Source organism: Perognathus longimembris, chromosome 3 (assembly GCF_023159225.1).
Source record: "Perognathus longimembris pacificus isolate PPM17 chromosome 3, ASM2315922v1, whole genome shotgun sequence".
In the NCBI taxonomy this organism is placed as follows: domain Eukaryota; kingdom Metazoa; phylum Chordata; class Mammalia; order Rodentia; family Heteromyidae; genus Perognathus; species Perognathus longimembris.
Genome location: NC_063163.1, coordinates 107,768,451 through 107,781,357, shown reverse-complemented (window position 1 = coordinate 107,781,357; position 12,907 = coordinate 107,768,451). Strand labels below are relative to the sequence as shown.

The window sequence follows — 12,907 nt, the reverse complement described above, 5'->3', positions numbered from 1 at the left end:
CTAGTGGCAAGAGAGCTTTCCTTGTATACATGAAGCCCTGGGTTCAATTCCCCAGCACCACATATATAGAAAACAGCCTGAAGTGGCACTGTGGCTCAAGTGGCAGAGTGCTAGCCTTGAGCAAAAGGAAGCCAGGGACAGTGCTCAGCCCCTGAGTTCAAGGCCCAGGACTGGCAAAAAAAAAAAAAAAAAAAAAAGTTCAGGGACAGTGCCCAGACACTGAATTCAAAACCCAGAACTGGCACGTGTGCGCACACACACACGTGTGCATGCACACACACAAACAAAATAAATACAATCAGGACTGCAGACCCAGCTCCTTGCTAAGGCATCTGTGGACCAGGCAACCTCCAGTGGTAGGAGTGAACCAGAGAGGCAGCGAAGACAATACCTGGAGAACAACCAGGAACACAAAAATCTCTTCCACACCCACTTCACACCCTCCTACCAGCATGTCTTTTGCTTACTGGAAGAACCAAAGGCAAGAAGAGAAAGCTTGACTCCAGTGGCTCACACCTGTAATCCTAGCTACTCAAGAGGCTGAAATCTGAGAATTGAGGCTAAAAGCCAGTTCAGGGAGAAAAATCCATGAAGCTCTTACCTACAATGCCCCAGCAAAAAGCCAAAAGTAGAGCTGTGGCTCAAGTGGTAGAATGCCAGCCTTGAGCAAAAAGTTAAGGGAGAGTGTTTCTGGCTCTGAGTTCAAGCCCAAGTACAGGAAGGAAGGAAAGAAGGGTGAAAGGGTGGAAAGGAGGGAGGGAGGGGAAGGAAAGAAAGAAAGGTGGAAAGAGAAAGAAGGATGGGGAAGAGAAGAAAGAAAAGGAAAGGAAAGGAGATGAGAAGAGGAGAGAGGGAAGGGAAGAAGATGAGAGGGGAGGGGAGAAGAGAGGAGCTCTGGGTATGTACCACTAAGAAGTTTTAATTGTACCCTGGCTAGGTGGATGTGCTGTCATGATACAGAGCGTATTTTGACCTAGCAACTCTCCAGCCTAAGACACTGGAGTGCCCCATGCAGTTCTGAGGAGGGAAACAAGGAGTCTCTAAGGTTTGGGACGAGGAACTTACTGTTTGTCAGCATCTGCAGGTCTTCCACAGAGGGAGGAGATGATTTCTTCTCGTAAGGGATGACTGTGTTCAGATACTGGAAGACAAACAAGCATGTAGTGCCTGAGACACGGTCCCCCAACGGTTAAGGCACAGTGGACAATTTGCATGAGTGTAGTACTCTTCCCTACGACACAAAGGTCTCTCAAAATCAACCTTTCTGCCAACACTCAAGGTCACTAGCATACTGCTATTTCAGGACTCTTTTGCATCCCACAACTTCTGGGGCTGTCTCTAAAAAGTAAGACTTTCCTCATATTAACCAGGAAAAACTTTGCTCCATCTCAGCAGCTACATTCTTCCTGTACTAGAAACTTCTAGGTTATCTAGGGAATCTGGGGAGTTTTGTCCCCCTCCAAGCTGAGAACAGACAATATTCCCCCAAGGTTCTTTTTTTAAAAATTCCTTTGCAGTGCAAATTGAGAAAGGACTCTTTCTCTTTTGTCAAAAATGACAAATCATCCCCACCCAAGGTCTTGGATGTTAGATTTGCTCCCTCTGCTGGATGTGAGGTGCTCTTGCAACAAAGACAGCATGGAGTGAGGGACGGGAGGGGGGTGGGAGAAGGGGACCCTCCAGAGACCTTGACAGACCCTAAGGGTGCCTAAAGTGGTCAGTACAAAGTCGAGTACCTTTGCATTGTGGTCCTGGCCCTGCCCCTGGCAGTGAGGCCTTGGGAGACTGCCTCATCATGCTGAGCCTTAGCTCTCACCGCTGTGGAGGGAGCAGGCTAATTATACAGTCCAAAAGCCTCCCCATGGTGCCTGTGTCAAATTCTAACACACAGGACTTAGCACAAGGATTTAAAAGGCATAGACATTTCATGAGTATTTATTCCAGAGTTTCAAATTGTCACTTGATACCACCAACTCCATTAGATTTGTACCTCAAAAGGGTAGGGACCAGGGTTTTTTGCCTTTGCACCTGAAGACCTAGCAACTTAACATAGCATTAATTTGAACTCCATCCTAATAACCAGAAATTAAGCCACTTTGCAATGCTACTGTTTGCGTGTAATTTGAGTGTCCCCCAGAGGTACATTTGTGAAGGCTTAGTCTCCAAGGCTGTACTTTTAGAAGATAGTGCATATTTTTTAATTAATATAATTATATTGTTAGGATTAAAGTGTTGTACAGAGGGGTTGCAATTCCATAAAGACAGGAAACAAGTACAATTCTTCTTGGACTATGTCACCCCTTCCTTCTCACTTTCCCCCAGTTCCCACCCCCCATCCTTGTCCACAAGTAGCATAGTTCATTTTTTTATATAGTGTATATTGAATACCATGACTACATTTGTGCTGTGGACTTTGGAGAGGAAAGGCCTAATGGGAGGTCCTTAGGTCATTGGGGGTGTGTCCTCAAAAGAAGTGAAGGGAGCCCTCTCTTACCAGGCACAAGATGGGACTGTTTGCTCCTATGTATACTTCTTCCATGATGTGCCACCCCTACCAGACATCAAACTAATAAAGCCACCTAATCTTTCACTTAAACCTCTAAAACTGTAAACTAAATAAAACTTGACTGTTTATAAAGCTAATTGCCTCAGGAAATGTATTATAACAATGCAACGCCAACTAATACAGTAGGCTAGTTATTAACAAAACGGAGCCAACAAGGAGACACCATACAATCTGAGCCAGGAAGCTGAACGGGCAGTATGGAGGCCGTTGGCCCAGCTAGAGATCAAATGTGATAGACTTGGTTAAACTTTCAGATGGGATCGGCTATGAAATAGATCCTCTTTTTTTGTTGTTGTTGTTTTTCTTCTCTTTTCATTGTTGTTGTTGGTAGTGGGACTTGAACTTGGGGCCTGGGAACTGTCCCTGAACTCTTTTGCTCAAGTATTCTACCATTTTGAGCCACATCATCACTTCCAGTTTTGAATCACGGTCCTCAGATCTCAGCCTCCTGAGTAAGTGGGATTACAAGCGTGAACCACCAGTGCCTGGTGCCAGTGCCAGTTCCTTTCTAATGCAAACTTAATTCATACATATCAGTGTTGGGTTTAAAGTTTTGTTCATACCTTAGGATGCAATATCTAAAAAAGAAAAAATTCACCTTGGGAAAACACTTTCTCTCCCTCTTCAACAGTGGGAGAAAATGTCCTTTGCCCAAATGCTATACTGGAATGCTTCTTTTGGGTCACCCCACACACACCTGGTTGGGAAAATCTAGTTGCAAGATCATAGAGGAGGGAGGGAGAAAGGAAAAAGGAAACTACTCAAACCTACCTGTTTGTCGGTTCCTGAGGAGCCAAAAGTCTGGCGGATGCCACTTTGCAGAATGTTGGAGATACCCTCCATGCTGAAACGCTGTGGGAGAGAGAAATTCAAGAAGGGCAAAGGCTCCCTGCTCCACAGCCAACACTCCAGGGACCTCAGTGCCCTAAATAAAGTACCGAGACCCATAGCTACCATGCTGCATCAGATAAATGGCCTATGGTAACCTGAGTCAATGTAAGACCTTGGTTTACCTTGCCTTACATTGCTATTTTGCCATCAGAGAGGGCAGATTTAAAACCACTGTCCTTTCTGGGCACCAGTGGCTCATGCCTATAATTTCAGCTACTCAGGAGGCTGAGAATTGAGGTTCAAAGCCAGCCAGGACCAAGAAAGTCTGTGAGATTCTTATCTCCAATTAACCATTAAAGAGCCAGAAATGGGGCTGGAAGTGGTCAGGTGCTCGTCTGGGGGAAAAAAAAAAAACTCTGGGACAGCACCCAGGCCTTGAGTTCAAGCCCCAGGATTGGCGCGCACACACGCACGCGCGCGCGCGCACACACACACACACATAGCCACTGTCCTTTTCTGGGGAGTTTGTTTGCTTGTTTGTTTTCAAAATGCATACATCGTAGGCTTAATTTAACTGGTCAGGGATAAGCAAAACCATTTTGACACAGCTACTTAGTTGATCCTATTGAGATTCCCCCCCCCCCCCATTAAAAACCACTGGCTTGGAGAATGCTGTCAACAGACAAATAAGACATCTGGCTCTTTTCAGCCCCAGAAACACTCCATCAAACCTTACATACATTCTAAGGCAAGCAGGCAGGACCACAACTTATGTCAGTGGTAGACATCCAAAGACTCTGAATGCCTTCCCTCACTTCCTGAAGTCTAGCCTAGACACAGGCCATTTTCAACTGTTTCAATGTGGACGCCCTGTCTACTCCAGTAGAGCAGGGGCCTGTGTAGGAATCCAGGAGACAAGTGCTTGTCTTCTCCCTGGTTCTGACCCACACCCCTCATAGGCATCTGCTCACAGTTTTGTTGCTCAGTAAGGGTGGGTGTTGAGATCCATAATGGGACTGGAAGCTGGCCTTGCCCAGTCTTTCAACTGGGTTGCTTACATACCTTGAGAGGCATCTGATTTCCCTTCTCTATTCGGCTGCTCTGCAGGCTCAGCCCTTTCTCTTTCCTCCTCTTTTTCATCAGTTCCCGCTGTTCCTTCTGCTTGTTCTGAACCTCAATGAGCACCGTGATGAAGGAGTTCTTCACTTCCTTCTCAAACTCCAGCTCGTCCCGGCGGGCTAGCTGCTGCACCAGCTCCTCTGAGAAGTCTCGAATGGCGCCCTCCACCTGATCCAGCAGTTCAGCCAGCTCAGCCCCGGACATGTGCCTCAGCCCTGCAGGGAAAGAGAGGCCTGAGCCCTCAGGAGATGGACTGCCCTCAGAGGGAAACCTTTCAACTCTTAGAGGCCCCCAGAGGACTACATTTTAGGGACAGGACAAGAAGAAAGAGACCCCATATCAACTACAGGAAAGGAGATCACATGAAGAGGAAGAAGAAACAGCTCCCCAACAAAGCATGTGGACTCTGTACAGAAAAATGTGGGTTAAAAAAGCAGAACTTGGTGGCTCATGCTGGTCATCCCAACTACATGGGAGGCTAAGATTGGAAGGATCATGGTTCTAGACTGTTGGGGGGCTCTGGACCCCCTTTTCCCCTATCTCCCGGGGGGAAATGCCTGAACCCAAACTATGAAAGACACTCAGCCTCACCCCTCCCACCGGCAGAAGGAGTAAGGCGTATCTTTGTGGACTTTGCTAAGTTGAGGAGAAATGTTGAAATCCCCTTCCCCGTCAGCCCCCTCACGTGTTCAACGCAGGAAGAAAATTCTGGGGACACAGCCTGATGGCTGAACGGGTCTCACAGGATTTAATTGGGGGGGGGGGTGGTGGTATATAACGGTAATGGCGGGAAAGGAGGGGGATTGGCCAAAGGGCCAGTCATAGGCTAAAGACCGTGTCCGTCACGGTGATGCCACGAACTTCCTCTATGGGTGGGGACTACAGCCCCCCAAGAGCTGGGTCTCTGTAGAAGTTCCCGCCATGATGGCACACACATGTTCGCCCCCCAGGGGTGGGTGCTTCTCTTCCTGTTAAAGGCTGAAGAAGAGAGGACGGGCTAAAGCCAGCTGTGGACTCTTAAAGGCACAGCTGTCCCCAACACTAGACCAACTTGGACCAAAAAAAAAAAAATCATAAGACTCCATCTCATCTGAAAATGCTTGGTATGGCGGTATACACCTGTCACGTCAGCTACAGTGGGAAGTCTAAATAGGGAGATCAGGATCCAAGCCAGTCCTTGCAAAAAGCAAGACCCTATCTAAAACATAACCAGGGCAAAAAGGGCCGGAGGCATGGCTCAAGCAGTAGAGAAGTGTAAACCCTAATATGTTTTAATTGGGTGAACAGCCTGTGTTCAAACCCTCCCCCAAGAACTAAACAACATGCAGCTGACAGGCAAGCATGGTGGCTTACACCTATGGTTCCAGCTACTTGAGAGTCAAAGATCAGAGGGTCATGCTTCAGACTAAAAGTTGGTTAGATCCCATCTCAACTAACAAGCTAGCTACGATGATTGTGTCTATAATCCTCTGGGTGGTGTGGAGGGGGAATAAAGTTCCCAAGATAAAGAAATGTTATGTCTGAGGTAACAGTGGCCCCACTTACCCTGATCTGATCATTTACACACAGTTAGATATTGAAATGCCATGCTAGACTGTATAAATATGTTCCATTAGTATGAGCCACTTAAAGTATTAGTGAACTAAATAAAAGAGATTTAGAGACCATCTTTGAAAGTTCACCTTTGATTAATGGTGCCTTTCCTTTTTAACCTTAGAATCTGTTACCCTCCCCTCCCACTCCCTCCCCACCCCACCCCATTCCTGTGTTGCCTGGGTGCTTGCTGACTCAGTTCAACCTTCCCCTTTGTCTTGCTCCTTGGCGCCCTCCTCCTCCTCCTTCGGTTTTTTTGTGGGGTTTTTATTTTGCCATTTCACTCTGCTTCCCAGCAAACACTTCTATGTGTGGGGCCTTTGTGTGGCCAAGAATGGCCCGATTGGGGTGGCAGTGAACTCAGCCAGGCAATCACCTCGGCGGCTTTCTGCACCATCCACCTCCCCGTCTCTCTCTGCCCTTTAGAGGTTGTCCTCAGGATGCCAGGCAAGAGTCTGGCTACTTCTTACCTGCCCTTCAACCTGTTTACTCTGACCCACCTATCTTTTTTTTTTTTGTTTTGTTTTTTTTTGGCCAGTCCTGGGCCTTGGACTCAGGGCCTGAGCACTGTCCCTGGCTTCTTCCCGCTCAAGGCTAGCACTCTGCCACTTGAGCCACAGCGCCACTTCTGGCCGTTTTCTGTATATGTGGTGCTGGGGAATCGAACCTAGTGCCTCGTGTATCCGAGGCAGGCACTCTTGCCACTAGGCTATATCCCCAGCCCCCTGACCCACCTATCTTTTCTCCATCCCCACATGTGGGGACCCCTTCCAGGAAGAGACCCTCCTGCAGATGGATGGACCTACTCCTTTTAGTTTGCTTTTGCTGTGATTCTTTTCTTTTTCTTTTTTTCATTTCACCCTCCAGCCAGCCCTTCCTTTGAAACCTGTGCTCAGAGTTATTATGCTTCAGAGATAAAGAGACTGGATGATGGAGTTAACCTCTCTGTCAAAAGAGAGGGTTCGGGGGTTTCGGGAGGGTTCATGAGATACTGGTTCAAGGGCAAATACAGATTTAAAATGAGAATTTAGCCTCTCCCCACTGAAAATACAGGAAGAGGGCTGGGGTGAGGGGAGCAGTAGCTCAAGGGCAGAATTTGTGTGAGGACCTGGGTTTGATCTCCAGCACTGTAGAAAGAAAGAAGGGAGGGAGGGAGGGAGGAAGGGTCAGTAAGAAAGGAGAGGAGGGGAAAGGGGAGGGGAGGAGAGGGGCGAAGGGAAAGGGAGAGGTGGAAGAGAGAGGAGGGAGGGGAAGAAAGGGAAGGGGAGCTCTTGCCTATCCTCCACTTCCTTTTTCTTTCAGAATTTCTTTGTCCTTTTTCAAATGTCTGTCTGGTCTTTTAATGGATAAAGAAGCCTCCTAGGGTCTCCATGGTTCAGGAAAGTTTCCTTAGAGGCCTGGGACTCCCTGCTTCGAAATACAATCATCCAAGAAGATGAGGCCTAAACTCCCACTGTTCTAGAAGCAGAGGGGCTTAAGTCAGCCACCTGGCTCCCAATCGCTAAGCTACTTCAGCATGATGGGCTCCATCCCCTTGGCTATGGGAGAATGAGATTTCCTCTGCTTGGGACACACACTCACCCCCACCCCCACCCCCTTTAATGTTTACTTAATAATAAAGCTGCTTTCTTCCTCTAATACCTTGGTGGTAAGGCTTTTCTGGGTGGGGATGAGATTTTGTTTTCTATTCAATTTCTCCAACAGTGGCTTTGGACCAGTCCTTTAACCTCTGGAAGACAATTAACGCCATCCTAGTGGGGCTGGTGTGTGGTTGTTGGGAGATGATACATAGGATAGGATCTGACAAAGACAGATCATTCTAGAATGATGAACTATCATCGTTACAGTCTGTTTGTTTGTTTCATTGATTTTATGGTGGTATCCCTCATTGCTTTTGGATAGTGGCCCTCAGATTCTCCCATTTATTTTGTTTTAGTCTTTTTCCTTTGGTTTAGTTGGTTTTGTCATTTAAATTTTCCTCTGTGTGTGTGTGTGTGTGTGCGCGCGCGTGTGTGTGCGTGTTTTGTCTGATTTTTGTTTGTCTGTTTGCCAAAAATGATAACTTCTTGCTGGGTGCCCATGGATCACCCCTGTAATCCTAGCTACTCAGGAGGCCAAGAGCCGAGGATTGTTTGAAGCCAGCCTGGGCAGGAAAGTCCTCAAGACTTGTATCTCCAACTAATCACCAGAAAGCTGTAAGTGGAGCTGTGGTTCAAGTGAGGGAGTGATAGCCTTGAGCACAAAACCTTGGGAACAATGCTCAGACTCCGAATTCAAGCCCCAGGACCATCAAAAAAAAAGGGGGGGGGGCTGATAACTTCTCTGCAGATACCAAGTAGGGAAGGTGTTGTCCATGAGCTGGATCTATAAACCTCTGCTCCAGGGCAGTGGGCCTTTTGTTTTATTTGTTTTGTTTTTGTTGCCAGTCCTGGGGTGTGGACTCAGGGCCTGAGCACTGTCCCTGGCTTCTTTTTGCTCAAGGCTAGTACTCTACCTCTTGAGCCACAGCTCCACTTCTGGCTTTTTTTCTGTATATGTGGTGCTGAGGAATCAAACTCAGGGCTTCATGTATACGAGGCGAGCACTTTACCACTAGGCCATATTCCCAGCCCACAGTGGGCCTTTTGTAAGTTGCCTGGCATTGGATAAGTACACCATCTTTGGAGAGCCCTGCCCACTCAAGGACCCTCACCTTCATAGGACCAGTTGTTGTTGAAGGTCTGTGTTAGGGCCTGCATCTCCTGCAGCAGGACCGAGTCTGCTTGGGATGAGGTTTCTCCTCCATCCTCCTCTTCCAGGACCTCCTCTTCCTCCTCAGGGTCTGGGGAATTCTGCATCATTTCCTCTATCTCCTCAATTACCTGAGGAAAGTGCACAAGAAAATGTGGAACTGTTTCTTGCTAGAGGGGGAGTAGTACCAGCGTGTGTTTTAGTCAGATAAGGACGAGTCTCATGTTACTGTCTGTAAAATTCCTGCATCAATACCCTTCCTTCCTTCCTTCCTTCCTTCCTTCCTTCCTTCCTTCCTTCCTTCCTTCCTTCCTTCTTTCCTTCCTCCCTTCCTTCCTCCCTTCCTTCCTACTTTACTTCCTTCCTTCCTTTCTCCCTCCCTCCCTCCCCTTCCTTCCTTCCTTCCTTCCTTCCTTCCTTCCTTCCTTCCTTCCTTCCTTCCTTCCTTCCTTCCTTCCTTCCTTCCTTCCTTTCTTGGCCAGTCCTGGGGCTTGAACTCAGGGCTTGGACACTGTCCTTGAGCTTCTTTGTGTTCAAGGCTAGCATGCTATCAAACGAGCCACAGCACCACTTCTAGCTTTTTCAGAGTTGTTTATTGAGATAAGAGTCTCATGAACTTTTTTGCCTGGGCAGATTGCAAACTGCGATCCTCAGATCTCAGCCCCCTGAATAGCTAGAGTTACAGGAGTAAGCCACCAGCACCTGGTCCATTTCTTTTTTAAAAAATGTTTTTATTATCTATTAGTTGTCATATAAAACAGTTGCTATTCAACAAAGCAGTTTATGAATATAATGCATCCTTTCTTTTTTCAGATCTGAGGCCAGGACTCAGACTATGTACTTGATGTTTTTGCTCACTGGCTAGCACTCTACCAAGTGAGCCATGCCTCCAACCCCTACAATGCTTCTTGATCAATGTCACCCCTTTCAACATTCTCACTCATCCCACACAACCCACCCCTTCCCTCACTTTTCTTCATTTTGTAGGATATACAAAATTCCTTTTTAAAATTTGTTTTTATTTATTTATTTATGTATTTTTGCTGGTCCTGGGGCTTGAACTCGGGGCCTGGGCTCGGTCCCTGAGCTTTTCTGTGCTCAAAGCTAGTGCTCTACCACGTGAGCCACAGCACCACTTCCGGCTTTTTCTGTTTATGTGGTACTGAGGAATTGAACCTAGGGCTTCATACATGCTAGGCAAGCACTCTACCACTAAGCCCCATTCCCAGCCCAGATATACAAAATTCTTTATTGCATTCTCCTCCCTTCTCGTCATTTATTCCCCGCCCTTGACCCCACCAAGCCCATTTCTTAATAGATATTGAATAATAATAAAAATAGACCTTAGCAAAGGCTTACACATACTCTTTCTTTAATGTAAAGCACTCTTCATGTGAAATCTCTTCCAAGAGCTCCATTTAGATGAATGTTTTATTGGAAATAAACTACTCTTTCAGGAAATGGAGGCAGGGCTGTTTGGAAGAGAGCATTTACTTCAATTTGCTGAGCATTTTATTTCTAAGTGGGAAAATATTTTATCTGCTTGATGACATCCCCAAAACAAACTCCATTAGTTATCACAAAACATGTGACTGGAAAAAACAAAAGCAAAAAAGAAAGCATTCCCAAAACAAGTCAAAATGCGGCAGAAGAAGACTGTTTCTTCAGAATTCACCTAGACAGAAATGAGTGGTGCTGGGCCAGAAGTAAAAATAAGTACTGTAAAATATTAAAAGAGGAGAGGGGTCTGGAGAGCGGAGAGAGGGGAGAAAGCCTCAGCTCTCATCTTAATGATGGAGTGGGCACAGCTCCGGCACATTGATTGGCAACTGCCAGAAAGGTTAAGGACATGTTACCTGCTTACACACAAAGAAAAGACAGAAATCAAGCCTCTGCATAAATAATGAGAGTGTACTGGGTACTAGTAGCTTAGGCCTGCAATTTTAGCTACTCTGGAGACTAAGACCTAAGGATCACAGTTCAAATCCATCCCAGGAAGAAAAGTCGGTTAGACTCTTACCTCCAATTAACAAACAAAGAGCCAGAAGTGGAGCTGTGACTCAAGTGGTAGAGCTCCAATTTAGAACAAAGAAATTCAAGCCACATTACAAACACAGACGTACCTACACACACACACATACACACACACACAAAGTTGAATCAGAAATCCAGAGACTCAACATCTGTACTAAGTAACAAATGATTCAAACTAATATTTAAATTAATTTAATCCTAAAAGTGAAACACTATATATTCTCAAGGAGAAAAGTAACTCTGAGATTGCCTTTGGAAGGCTAAAAGTTTTCATTGTTCCATGAATATGTGAGAAAACATGCGTCTCTCTCTCTCTCTCTCTCTCACACACACACACACACACACACACACACAGAAGTATAATTACCATCACTTCTAGTTTTGGAAGAAAGGGTATTTGGGATGTTCCTTTAAGTGTTCTAACTCCATGTACAAGGAATTATGGGAGACTTAGCAGGAGCTGAAGCTAGTAAAGACAAGGCCTGTCTCAGTTATCAACCAATCCAAGCATCAAGAAGTACCTTCATGTTCTCTACAGGTGGGTAAACAGAAGCATAAAGAAAATTAAACCCTTTATCAAAAGATAAGTTGCTTCTGGAACCCATGGCTCACCTCTGTAATCCTAGCTACTCAAGAGATTGAGATCTGAGGATCAAGGTTTGAAACCAGACAAATCTTCAAGACTCTTCTCTCCAATTAACCAACAAAAGGCCAGAGGTAGAGGTGTGGCTCAAATGGTAGAGTGCTGGCCATGAAAAGGCCAAGCAAAAGTCTAAGGCCCTATGTTCAAGCCCCATATACCACACTGCCCCCAAAAGAAAGATATTTTGAGGCATCAACTCAGCAACCAAAAGAGCATGCACTTTCTGTCTTAGGCGATGTAGCCATTGACATATGTCCTCTTACAGTTTTCTCTTTATCAGAACAATAAAATTTCCCAAGAACTAGCTAGATTTAGCTTATAAACTTATAAGGAAATACGTTGGGTGGTATGCAAGTGTGTAGAAATGTATTAACTGAAATATGCTAGGTTCAAAGGAGAATTCAAATAGGATAATTCCTTAGAAAGGCAAAGTTCAGCAAATAAAACACCAAGGTGGGGTCAAGGGAAAAGGGGTGGATGAATGAACAGAAGAAGAGGAGAATACAGTCAAGAATCCAATGGCTATCCCACAAAATTAAGAAGAGTGAGGGAAGGGGAGGGAAGGGTGGGAAGGGGGGAAGGGTGGGAACTTTGAAAAGGGTGACATTGATCAAGATATATTGTATTCATAAACTGCTTTGTTAAATGACAGATCCTTTGTACAACTAAAGATAATTTTTTTTTAATTCCCAAGAATTGAAAGCGATACTCTTACCTGATCTGCTGTGAGCAGGGGCTCTTCGTTGATACCAGAATCATTTTCACTCTTTTCATTGAACTCTTCCTCCTCTTTCTCATGGATCTGGAGGAGAGGAGAGGAAGATGGGACATTGACCACCAGCAGGACTAGGACTCTGATACCAAGAGGCCAGCCCAGCCCACTGTCTTCAGAGAGAAGCTAGAGGAGTCTGAGTTCCATCTAGTTCCAAATGTGCCCCTGTGGCACAGAAGATATCATCAAGCCCAGCACGGCCAGAAAGGGATGATGGGAAAAGAGCAGCTAGCATCATTCTGGCTGGAAAGGATCAGTGGATCTGAATTCTGTAACCACGCATCCCTGTGCAAACCAGCACCCTTTGTGAGGCTAGCAACAAAGCAGCCAATTCCTGCAGCAAAGACACATTCAGTATGGGGTGAGGTAGGAAAGGATCCAGATTTTATCGTACTAGACACTTAAGGGGTGAGATGTTCCAGTTCAAACAGGCACAGCTTTATGAATTGGATGAAAGACAACCCTGTAGTTGGAATCCATGCATGGTGTCAGGGCTGTTGATGTGATGTGATGTGATGTGATGTGATGTGATGTGATGTGATGTGATGTGATGTAATGTGATGTGATGTGATGATTCGTGTGGCATACCACTGAACAAGCAGGCCACATGGACTGAAGC

The 12,907-nt window shown here is 45.9% G+C and overlaps 1 protein-coding gene across 1 annotated transcript in view; it reads right to left on the bottom strand.

The window, feature by feature from the left end:
* Positions 1-12,907, bottom strand: part of Fez1 (fasciculation and elongation protein zeta 1) — a 47,470-nt gene that overhangs the window by 6,682 nt on the left and 27,881 nt on the right. Inside the window, exons 4-8 of the mRNA XM_048340956.1 lie at positions 12,232-12,318; positions 8,802-8,970; positions 4,460-4,731; positions 3,338-3,418; positions 1,066-1,141 (exon numbers count right to left, since the gene is read on the bottom strand). Of these exons, the coding sequence (XP_048196913.1) occupies positions 1,066-1,141; positions 3,338-3,418; positions 4,460-4,731; positions 8,802-8,970; positions 12,232-12,318 (685 nt within the window). The remainder of the gene's footprint in view (positions 1-1,065; positions 1,142-3,337; positions 3,419-4,459; positions 4,732-8,801; positions 8,971-12,231; positions 12,319-12,907) is intronic.